General features: G+C 38.4%; 1 protein-coding gene across 1 annotated transcript in view; it reads right to left on the reverse strand.

Annotated features, from left to right (window-relative positions):
- thsd7ba (thrombospondin, type I, domain containing 7Ba) overlaps window positions 1–12,513 on the reverse strand; it is a 186,904-nt gene that overhangs the window by 133,930 nt on the left and 40,461 nt on the right. The window contains exon 3 of the mRNA XM_063499852.1: window positions 9,771–9,947. Within this exon, the coding sequence (XP_063355922.1) occupies window positions 9,771–9,930 (160 nt within the window). The 5' untranslated portion in view covers window positions 9,931–9,947. The remainder of the gene's footprint in view (window positions 1–9,770; window positions 9,948–12,513) is intronic.

Here is a 12,513-nt window from a genome sequence, read left to right on the forward strand (position 1 = left end):
TCTCCTGTTACAAACTAGTTATGGCTGTGTGTCACTGCCAATTCCTCCTTCAATCCTCTTATGGAAAATTTAAACTGGGGAAGATTTGTTCAGAATTGGAACATTTTGTATAAGAGTGATGTGAAAGGCCTTTGCTTCGTTTGAAAGAGACTTCAGAGAGGAGAGCTGCTCTGAAAGCTAACTGTTCTGTGAGAATATTCTCATAGGATTAAGGATCTGACTGCTTGGATTGTACTGCCTTGTAGCTCTCATGAGACTAGCCACCAGCTTTTATGATAACCTCAGTCTGTTCCATTCCAGTCAAAAGGAAGGACGCAAGTTCAAATAAGATCTCACGTCAACAATCAACATACAAAACTGATTTTGTCAAGGTTGTTTGATAGCTTAAATAATACAGCTTGCCATTAATAAATATCAGTTTTTATGGTGATCTAATTGAAATACTTCAAGGAAATAATTTGTTTCCTATTAACTTTGTTCGTTTTCTGTCAAAGACACACCCAAGGCAATGTTTAAAAATGCAATGAGTGGTTTGACAAAAAAACAAGAGGAAAAAAATGGGTGTATTCAGATCAATAGTCAATGCTACATTTTATTCACCTTCGTCCTAATCAGGCTGACTTTGTGTACTAGGCTTACACAACCCAAGGGATATGTGTGAAGGCAAAAAAAATTTTTTTTTCAATTTTTAATGGAATAACATCTGCACATACTTGTAGCAATTTGCTGAATTGTTTTGGCAACCTGCATAATTAATAGTACACAAATAAAATAGGAGAAATATTTTTAAAAGTTTGAGAGTTTTTATCAAAGGCAAACAGAGAAAACACTCAGACTAAGTACCTTCCACAGGAAATTAAGTTCATGCATAAATTTAGCAAGGAAGGTCTGCATGTTCTCTTATATTTTCCCTCCATTCCTCAATGTCATAAGAGCTATTCGTGCTGGTCTATTTTGTTGTCACTTCCATTTTCCCCATGCTGTAAATATCTCCTCATTGTCAATTTCAGTGTCTTGGCTAATGATCGGTTTCCCTCTGTTCTCCACGGCCATCAGACCACAGTCCATGTTTTTTGTATTCATTATTGTCTGCCACACTACCTTTTAGTACGTCTAATGAGCATTCCTCTTCCACTTCTCCTGGTTTTGCTCACTCTGCTCCACCTCTGTCAGTATCTCTGGGGGTACTAACACTGTCTTTATCTAGGACTGTGCTGCATGACTTTGCCTCTCATCAGGGTCGAGAAGATTTAGCTTATATCCTGCTTTTTCTCACTGAAATAGTTTTATAAGAGGAAATTGATTTACCACAACCCATAGTTCAGGCCTGTTTCTGTGTTGCATTTGTTTTTGCCCCCCACCCCACATCTCTGTCTAGTTTTCTTTGAAGTTCTACTAAAATCTGCTTTGTTAGGTTTAGGCTCTAAAAGGTTGTTGGCTAGGCTTTGGAAGGTAAAGGCATTTACTAAATTCGGCAATTTAATTGCTGTTTGGTTAAGATAAAGAAAAAGATCTTTTCATACCAATGTTACTTTGTGGGGGAAAATGACAAGTTGGTAGTCACAGCTGCATCTAACTAATGCAATAACTAGGCACATCACGCACCACCACCAAAGGACATCTTGCGCATAACAGACATTTCTGACAACACAATGTTTAAACACAAACGCCCTATTTTTATTCTTCTGCAAAATTGTATGGATGGAATTTTAAGTTCGAGAGGGACCCATTTAATAACAGGGTGATCTTGTTGTGCAGTAAAACAAAACAAAAAATAACTGCTGTGGCTTGCCGCTAAAGAAGAGTAATCTAAAACTTAAAATAAAATAGTTTGTTAAATCACTGCATTGTCACAGAGCTGTGCAGCACCAGCCGTTTTCTTCCCTGTGTGAATCACAGCTTATTTACTTTTAAAGCTCTTCATTTGCGGCAGAAGAAATCCCACTGTGACAAGGATCCACAGCTGTTGTCAAACTGCTGACAACGCCAGAGCCCGCAGGACAAATCACCTGGCAGTGGTGTTTGTTATGATTGCATTAAAATAAATGAGTTCTGTGAGCATATTTTCTAAAAACACATTAAACTTTTAGGAAACCTGCCATCTCCGACACATTTGTATCTTCCCTTTAGATTGTTTAGAACAAACAAAATGAGACTAAATAATGAATATCTGTATGTAATCCATAAACAAAAACACAAAATCCTATCCCTGCTGGATCTGAGAAATAACTGTGGGCTAGAGGTGATTTGTAAAAGGACTGTGCTTAGTCTCTATATCACAACACTCTACAGATACCATATTACTTAAAATAAAAACACGTAATAATTATTTTTAAACAACTTAATGAGTCAAAAGAAACCATTGATTCACACATATTTACTGCTATGACACAAACTAATGCATTATACATCGAGCGAGGAGGAAGCCATTAAATAACAGAGTGTGGACAAGTAGCTTTGTTAAATCCTGTTAAAATTCATGGTGAAAAATGATGAAAATGGTTTTTCCTCAGTTTGATGCTATCAAACTGATTTTTTTTTTTAATTTGAACTTTATTGAATTTTACTGAATTTTATTGAATTTTATTTTATTTTTATTTTTATTTTTTATTATTATTTTTGCATGTGTGTTGTTGTTGCCTGTGTTTAATTGAGTAATTTCTTTAACTGTGAGACACTTGCTGCTGCCTATCTTGGCCAGGTCTCCCTTGAAAAAGAGGTTTTTAATCTCAATGGGATCTTCCTGGTTAAATAAAGGTTAATAAAATAATAAATAAATATAATGAAGTGAATCCATTCAGTTTATCATAAAGAGATTAGACTACCAGGATTGTCACTGAATTCACTCACTGAATTAAAAGTTACCTCTTCCCCATTTTACTGATTTGGCTTTTATGGGAATGATGTCGGCTGGATTAAGGAGAAAGATCTGCGTGTACACTTTGAGACTTTGTACTGGAATATAGTGGAGCCAATTTAACTGTTTGTTATCAACGTAATAAAAATATATAACTTGCAATAACTGTAATTTTGGGTTTTCAGTTTGGAAGTGCATAAACACGACTTCTGACTTGAAATCTCTTGATTTAAAATTATGCTCAGAGTTTACTTCAGTCATTTAGTCTATTTGTTAAGAAACGTGATCGGCACATGAATTTAGGAGTTAACACTCTTCAAACACCAATCTGTTTCTAATTGTGTATTGATAAGGGTCTGTCTCTACAGGGAGCTGTTTTTGAGCTCTACAGCACTTGTTACTACACTACAAAAATCACCTTCTTCATGGTTTGAATTCATAATTCATAAATAATTGAGCTGTCACTTACAGTGTTGTTGACAATATTGTTTTATTGTAAATTCTGCCACTTGCTCATTTTTGATTGTTTTGTTCAAGTCAGTTAATTGACTAGCAGTTTTCTGCAAGTGAGACTGCTCCCTTATTTTCCAAGAGTTTGCCACAGGCCATTAATCCAGGCATGGTTCCAGTACTGGGAGTGCTGGGTGACCTCATCCATCCATCCATCCATCCATCCATCCATGTTCTGACACTTATCCAGGTTTGGGTCATCGAGGCAGCAGAGAATTCTCTTAGCAGAAAATCACCCCTCTACCCTCCCTGTTCATCTGGGAGGTCAATGAGGCATTTCCAAGCCAGCCAAGAAATATAATCTCCAGAGTGTGTCCTGGTTCTGCCCCAGGGCCTTCTCCCAGTACCACACGCCTGAAACACCTTGCCTAGGAGGCATCACAGAGGCATGCCCAAACCAACTTAACTCTTCTCCAGAAATTGACAACTTGTCATGATGGAGTGGGTTGTATGTTTATGTTTGTCACTGGTGGGGTTAAGTGGTCTTGGGTGAGGAAACAGAATAAGATTGATTGAGAAAATCTCTATGCCGACATGGAGATCAAGTGATCAAGTGGCATGGGCCTGGGACAGGGTTACCAGGTTGTCACTCTAGATCCAGGTCTGGTAGCTTTAACACATTGGACCCAGTCAGGCATAACCTAAAAGTGCTAATGGGTCTGCCCTCCACCCACAGGAGTTCAGTGTACTGTGGATTGGCTGCTGGTCAGGTGCAGAGTCATTTGTGACATAAGTAACAACAGTATTAAACAACAAATGAGCCAACGTAAAATAAAGGTTTGTATAACATGGTGTTGGTAAAAGTATGCATTATATATTTTCAACTTCATGTAATTTTGTTTGAGAGCAGTCCTTCAACTCTTATTGTTTAGCTGAAAAAACAAGTGTAATTTAACAGCATTACTAACTGATGTTCAGTGTTGGGGAGTAACGGAATACATGTACCGCCGTTACGTATTTAGAATACAAAATATGAGTAACTGTATTCCGTTACAGTTACCGTTTAAAAAGGTGGTATTCAGAATACAGTTACTTTGTTGAAATAAATGGATTACACAGCGGTACTTTTCTGTTTCATATTGTTGCGGGTCAGGACTGTTTGGGTTTGTTTGACAAACCAGGCGGCAGCGTTACGGTTGCCATGGTTACAGGGTGACGCTCTCTCTCTGCGTGTTTCCTGGGTGAGAGAGCGCTTTTTTGTTGTTGTTGTTGTTGTTGTGCTAAGCTAAAAGGCAGAATGCTACAGGCATGGCCCTAAAGAATGTAGCCTCATGGGCAGTGTAGTCCGTGCTGCAGCGAGAATGGACTGCCATACACGTTATGTGTCTGTGAGCGAGGGAGGGAGAGAAAGGAAAAGTCCGAGCTGTCACGGAGCAAAAACGGGAGCTGGAAGCATGTAAATATAATAATAACCACTGCAGCCAAGAAGAGTACCTGACGAGCCCATTTGTAAGTAAGCTATTAAGACTCAACTGTACACTGTGTTCGTGTTTTCCTCCGAAACAATAAGTTCCGTTGGAGCAGTCTTTCAACGCCTCTCTCTGTCTCTCGCTAGCAAAGTTGACCCAGACAACAAAGTAAAGCTAGTTTTCAGCTACGAGCCCGACATGAACCCGACGTATTAGCCAGAGGTCCCTTTACTACGGTTCGGAGCCGCGGACCTTCAGTAACAGTAATAAATCACAGCAATAGTACATTCACGTAGTTGTAAACAGCATGATAATATATTAAGTAATCCAAAGTATTCAGAATACGTTACCCTCATTGAGTAACGTAACGGAATACGTTACAGAATACATTTTGGGGCATGTATTCGGTATTCTGTAATGGAATACATTTTAAAAGTAACCTTCCCAACACTGCTGATGTTATCACTTGACTCGCGAGGAAATGATCTGTTTCATTGGATTAGGAAGCTGTGTTTGGAAAAGAGACTTGACCTCCTACAGATGCACCACAATTTTAGGTTTTAGGGAACAAATGACCATTATTATTTCTAATGCTGATTAGAAATACATAAAATCTAATTACATCCTTGTCAGCTCTGGTAGTGAAGCTGATCATTTGTGAGTAATAAGCGGAACATGATATTTATGTAGCATAGATAATGCGCTAATGGGTGAGTGGTTTTGCTTTTGTTGTTTGCAAACATATAAGATTGCCTGGTGTTGGCTACTACACTCGACCTCCTGTTGGAGCTTTCAGTTCAGCAGCATCCTATAATGCTTTTTCCACCCTAAAACAAATTAGTGTGGTAGAAAAAGATCAATATTACTTAGAAGCGAGTTTTTTTCATGTTATCATCAGTCTCTCTAATATTCATTTGAAGGGGGTTAAATTGCCTTATGCTAAAAGCAGCATCCTGCCTTTTCTTAGGATAGTTAGTCTGTGCTATTGTGTGTTTATTAATGTTTAATGTGAGAGTGACATTTCCAGTTTTGATCCCATTTTTGAAAAACATCTTTTTGAGCTACTTAGCGAGGCTACAACCCCAAAACAGTCACAGAATACTGGAGCCTAGCAGCATACCTAGATGAAATACAATAACGTCTTTCATAGATGTATCTAGATATTTTGAAGTATAAATAACTGTGTGTTCAAGGTGGAATGGCCGAATTCATGCACTCCAAATGGGTTCTGGACTATTTGGATTCATCTTCTGTGAGTAATCAGGTTACAGTGGGTGTTTGTAAATAGATTCTCTGATTTCCAAAAAGCTTTTTTTTTTTTTTCCTTTTGAGCATGTCATTTGTCATTTTCAACTTATCTTCTTTGTGAAGGCCCTTTTGAATCAGTGCCACTGGTCACACCAGAGTATCTACTGTTTGTGTTATTCCCTGTTGCTACTTACAAAACTTCAAATGAACACATCTCTAGCTAGTACTGTGCATAATAATTACTGTGCATATTTATGACACGCTCTTGAATGTCCCCCTTGTCAGGCCCACTTTTGATGCCCAGTAAAAAAAAGGAAAACAATTTAGCTACCTACACGCTATAGGACTGACTATAGAAGTAATAACTAACAGGTTGATTTGTTTGTGTCTGCAAAAGAAAACTACTGCAACTGAGTGTAACCTGATACTGTTGAATTGCAACAGCTTATCAACTGATGTTAACTGCTTCAAAATACATTTGCCTAATGTGTGTGTGTGTTTTTTTCTTTGCCACGGTAAATCAAAAAAGACCTCTGTAAATTATTCAGTGCCATTTGGTTAAAAGTGAATCCCCAAAGATTTGATCCTTGCACACTGCCTCCTTTGAGCTTATTTTTGAGAAACAACAGAAGCTCTGTGCAGCAGTGATGTTTGATTTCAGCTTTGATGGTGCAACAGTGTGGTGAAATTGCAAATAAATACACTCAGACCCCGAAATGAAATGTAAATGTTGCCTGACTGTATCAAAGCACATATGAGTTTATTTTTTCTTACAGTCAAACAGCTCACATATGCAGTGCTGTAATGATTGTTTTAACCATAGCTCGTCAGCAAATTCATTGGGTCCCTATATTTATACGGGAATTAAGTGGGATCAGCTAAGGTGATTATGTTCTGTTGATTTCAAGTTGAATTTTAAATACATCTGTGCTGTTTTTGGAGGAGTTTGGTTTTGTTATTCTTACACAACTTGAGAACTTTTCTTCTTTTAAAGTCTTTTGACTTTAAAACAATGTGCACCTGAAAGTCTCCCCATCATCCTTTGTTTTTTGGGAGTTTGAAGAAAACAGACATTTGAAAACAAAGCTGCTGAGATGCCAACTGAATCTCTTAGGTTTCTTTAACTTGATTCTCCAAGTTCCGTTAGCTCACATTGTTTTTTAAAAAATTATTCTACCCAAGTTCAATTAAGTCACATTTTTAAAGCAGCAGGGACTCTTACGCTTTTAAGCTGAACCAATTTAAGATGATTTACAGACTGGATCCTGGGGCTTCAGCCCCGTAAGTCCTTTAAATAATCCAGGAGCAGCTGAGATTTCTCTCATTAAGGAAAACCTTTATTGATTTCTCAATCTTTTGAAAATCATTGCCCTTCAGCTGAATCTTCCTGCTGAAGGTTCCCACATAATTTAGATGAAGAGTAGATTACATCTTGGAGTTTTTCAGCAGACTCCAGCCAACAATACAATAAAATAATATTTTGTATAATAAAAAAATGAGAAAGAACTAAGAGGTGTAAATAGGGAAATAATATTAGTTAAAAAAATAGAAAATGCAGTCTCCAGTGTACTGTTAAAATACGTTGGAATACCAATGTCGTCTTCTTCTTCTTCTGGGATTTAAAGATATCTCAATTTCCTGAACTAGCTTGGTTCTCAAGTCAAAGAAGGAAAATGAAAACTTAAATGAGGGTGTCGTTTTATTTTTGCTTTTTAGAAAGAAGAAAAAACAAGCTTTGATGTATAATAGAAATCATTTGGGATGAGCGCTCACACGTACCCAGGAAGACAGTTTTCTTGTTTCTTTATTATTAAAAAAAGACAAATAAATTTTGAGAGCTAAATCCCAACACCTTAGACCCTCTTTGGAACAGTTACGTTAATCTCAGTGATGACAACTGAAAACTTGGAAAAGAAGCCGTTACTTACTTCAGTAGACTAAAGCTGACACGGGATGAGCACGGTGGCATGTTTAAAAGCAGATGCTTAAATAAATCCTACTTAAAATGCTCCACTCGCGGTATCTGCATTCTGATGCAAACAGGACTATGACCCTGGAAATGTGGCACTGACTGCCAGGAAAGTTATCTATAGATGTTAAAGGGAATTTCTTTTAGCAATTTATTTTAAGGGTGAAATAATAATGCCATTAGCAGCAGTGTCTCACTGTTCTATTTTGTTCTTCAAGACACTGATGAAGGTCAAGCTTAAATAGCTCCAGCTCTCTGAGACTCGCAGCTTAGCCACAGCTCTGGGAACTGGCTCACACAAAAGACTTACCCCACAATGCTGCTGGCCTAGATAGACACGCCAGACATACAAAAGGGTGGCTGTGCTAATTGAGAACAGATCTTCGCTACAATGACAATTCCTAAATAAAAAGATTTGCCTGTCAGCTAAATTAAGTATTCAAATGGTTCCTGTCAATATTTGCCAACATGAACCTAATAGTCTGAGTTAAGACATTAAGCTTGGAGCCGCTGCTGACATTAAGACAAATATGTGGCTCACATCAATGACATTCATCAGCACAATACAATGCGAATACAGTAAGTGTTCAATCTGTGTTTGTGCGACTCGAGTTTGTGTCGTTCCGCAGTTCAAATCAAAGCATTGTGATAACAGCAGTTTGAGACGAACAGTTTTCCTGCAGTCAAACAGACATTAGGAGGATTTATTCAGAGGTGAGGTATGTTAAGTTTGAGATTCCCTTTCTTCTTTGTAAATTGATTTTCATTTCCATTTAAGAAACAACTTATAAGCCATCTTAGCTCTGCAAGGATGTCAAATCCTCACACTTGGTGTTCCGGTTACATCCGTTTTGAACATAAGCTCTTTCAAGTGAAATTAATCAATCTCTTTATCACTTGGGCAGTGTCATTACCCAACCACAGAGTGAGAAATGAAAGTGCTAATCGCACAGCAAGTGGGGCTTTTGTGTGGGAAGGCCAAATTTTCCTTCTCAAGCTGCTTTGCAAATGCATTTTCAATTGAATTGGTGAAGCGAACAAAGGATGAATTCTGAGTTTGCCTCAAAATTCTTGTTAAAATAGAATGACATCAGCTTACAGTACAGGTTTCTAAAAGGTGATTAATTTACAAAAATGTTAATAATTTGCATGTAAATTACCAAATGGATGCATAAATAACACACAGGAGATGTAAAACACATTTTAGGTATGAGTGCATGTGAATGTGTGTGAATAAGGGATTTGTACAGCTCAGTACGCAGCATGTTTTCCATTACAACAATGTGTACTATATATAACTGGGGCCATAAATTCACTAAGCATGCCAGGAAGACTATTTCATATTCCTCAATATCTTAATAACCATGCCACTCTACTGTAACAACCGTAGCTGTCCTTGTCATTTTGGGGCTGTGAGTGAATACTCTACGAGAAAAAAAAAAAAGCATTATTATTCTCTTCACCCCAGGCACTTGGGCCTGAAGGCTTGATGATGTCCAACTGCAGTCCAATGTGTGTCAAAAAAAGAAGGAATATTTTCCCCACAAAACTGGTTTCACTGAAAATGCATGTGTGCAAATGTGTGCTTCCACATGCTGCGTATCTTATCTCCATGATCCTCAACAGGTTCAAAGAGATTTGACTTTTTAAATTACCATTAAGAACAAAATTATGTTATTTTACAAGCAAGCAGGTGGATTTCATATCTTAATTTAAGTATAAGTCAAAACAGGACCTTTATTAATGCACTTGTAATAAGGTAGAATAAATATTTTACCTGCTTTCCATGAAAAATGGTGGTCTCTAGGATACACGTTGTCTGAACGGACAGAAATGGAAAAGAGAGACAAGAGGAGGAAGAGGCTGAGGTAGCTCCCAGCTTGCCGTGTCCAGGCAATGACCCCAAAGTCATCTTTTAGAGTCATAGTCCAGCCCATTGCTTCCTCTCTTACTCCTGTGGGAGGAAAATGAAATTCATCATCAGCTCATTCATAAATATGATCAGAAACCTTGGCCACCTTCCCACTGAATCCTCCAGCCCAGAAATGTAATATTTGGTGTCACTTTCCAAAGTCCATCAGACTTTTTCACACATGGATCATAGTGCTGGATGGATAAGATTTGACTTGTAAAACAGTTTTGCTGTTGTAGTTGATAGTTGTGTGATACTATGCCTTCTTCTCCACCTACATAGATCAAAAATAATTAGACAGAGTGGCAAGAGTATCTCAGCGTCCCAAAGGAGGTGTGGAAACAAGCACTGATGGAAGGGGAGACTCTAAGCTTGGAGTAATACAGGGTATTAGTACCTTTTTATTGCAGCTCATTTATTCCTATCTCCTGCTACTGTGATTCGTGTCCTAGGAGTGTTAAGGATTAGTCCTGGATTCACTAGGCCTCTAATTGTGTTGCACCAACAGCAAAATTAATGAATATGAAATTAAATCTGTAACACCTGATGCTTTGAAAGACTGGTGTTCATGACTGCAGTGATTCATTTTCCAAAAACAAATTTTGCTACACTGTAGCACTTGAGTATTGAGAGATTTGTTATTATTGACTTATCGTCCCACTGAGCTCCCCTGCAGTTTTTTGACATTCTGTAATCATAAAACATGAGACAAAAGCAATTTCTGCTGCATAGGTTTAGCAAAAAAAATTGGTCTTAATATCAAATACAGCTGATTTGGGCACTGTGGGAATTTGCAGCACATAAAGAATAGCAAAACATTTTATGTTTATGCAAGCCGAGGTATTAAGCTGGTGATCCACACATCCAATACTAACATTACTCAGAGTTTATTTTATTTCAAAGTCACATCTGTCAGAAAATAGATGTAATCTGTGTGACTATGGTAAGCATTTTCTAATCTACTGATTCTGACTGTGGACAAGTTTTTAATTTGTCTTTTGACATTCCAGATCAATACAACAGAGAGGCTTTTCTACATTTTGTCCCGATAATATACGATAGTAAGTATCATAGAGAGTATCTAATGGTAGATTAACTTCTGAGAGGCAGCAGCCATTTGAGATTTAAGATTATTTACACATGGCGTGCCTGTGAAAGCGCTGGCAGCTGAATTATTTTTGCTTGATTTCATTCAGGGAAATTAGATTTTGACTTTGCTGCTTTAGCTATGTTTTGGTGGGGGTAAAATTTGTTTAATGAGAAAGAAATGCTTGGATGGAGATGGCTTGGTGCCCAGAAGTGGGCTGCCAGATGCACAGTTTTTGATGGACTGTCCAATTCTCCTCTGGCTTTGATGTGTTATTCTATAGTCAAAATGGTTTGCTCTTTTTTATGTGTGTTGGAGGGCTTCAGGCCCAAGGGTTTGGCAATTCAACACATAACTATTGTTTGTATCTATTCTCAATACCAATTTGCCTCATGGGGTTCTGTCAGGCAAAGAACAGCGAGTGCTCTTTTTTGCTCCCGCTCTGTCTCCCTCTCCATCTCCCTCTCCATCTCTTCCACTTTCTCCTTTAAATAACTCATCCACTCTGAAGATAATGTATTCACAATTTTTATTAGAACTGCCTTTGTCTCACATTTTTTGATGGCTAGAAGATGTATTCTACTTGGATGAGTGAGCAGACCAGTCTGGCACTCACACAGCCATATGCCAATTAGACACCTCTGGTTGCTGATTACTAGCCATTCTCTTGGGCTGCACTGCTCTGGAAGCCATACCTGACTGCACCTATATTACACCCACCCTCCAGCCACTCTAATTTGACTATGCACAGGACAAGCAGCACTCTTCTTGGGCTGACAGACCATGTCACAACTGATTGGAAAACATGGTCTTGAACACAAACAAGCAATGGAAACAAGCATGACCCCAAGGCATGCTAGTTTTGTTTTTCAAAGTACAAAAAGGTAGACAATCGAGATTACTCTACTGTAAGATATCTTTGCGAGATTCAGCAGCAATTGTGCTCATCCAGCCAGCGCATCTCAGAATGGGGGAGTAATACAGGCTATCCTGAAAATCTTAAAAAAGAAAAGCTCTTAAGCTGCTAAATATCTGGGTCAAAGGAATCATGCCAGGCTCTCAGTGGCCGTAGAAAACCTGGCAAACAGCAGCATGGCTCAGATGCTGGTGTGAGTCTTATTAGATACTCCACGATCTGATGGAATGCAATCTGCTCCTCTGTCTCCTGTGGTCCTTGTTTGGGGCCCACTCATTGAATTCAGCGAGAAAAACCCTGCAGCTAGCATAAGGGAGCAGATGAGCAACACTCTACAGCCCTCCCTTTCACAGGTGGTCACAATAATTAATGTTTGATTAGATGTTTCCAAATGAATGGCAAAAGCTAATTTGGTATGCCAAGGCTCTGAACAATCACCATGCGATCCTCCAGCCTCTCTTTAAATAAGCCAAACACCCTGTTCTGTCTGGAGTGAAAACAAAGGCATTTGATCCCAGTCTGTTTACCAGAGATGCCACCCTCTTCTCTGGATTTCCACATAATTATGTAGCCAACCAGCTCATTCCCGCTTCAGATTCGAAGCT

The sequence above is a fragment of the Pelmatolapia mariae genome, linkage group LG16_19, assembly GCF_036321145.2.
Source record: "Pelmatolapia mariae isolate MD_Pm_ZW linkage group LG16_19, Pm_UMD_F_2, whole genome shotgun sequence".
NCBI lineage: Eukaryota > Metazoa > Chordata > Actinopteri > Cichliformes > Cichlidae > Pelmatolapia > Pelmatolapia mariae.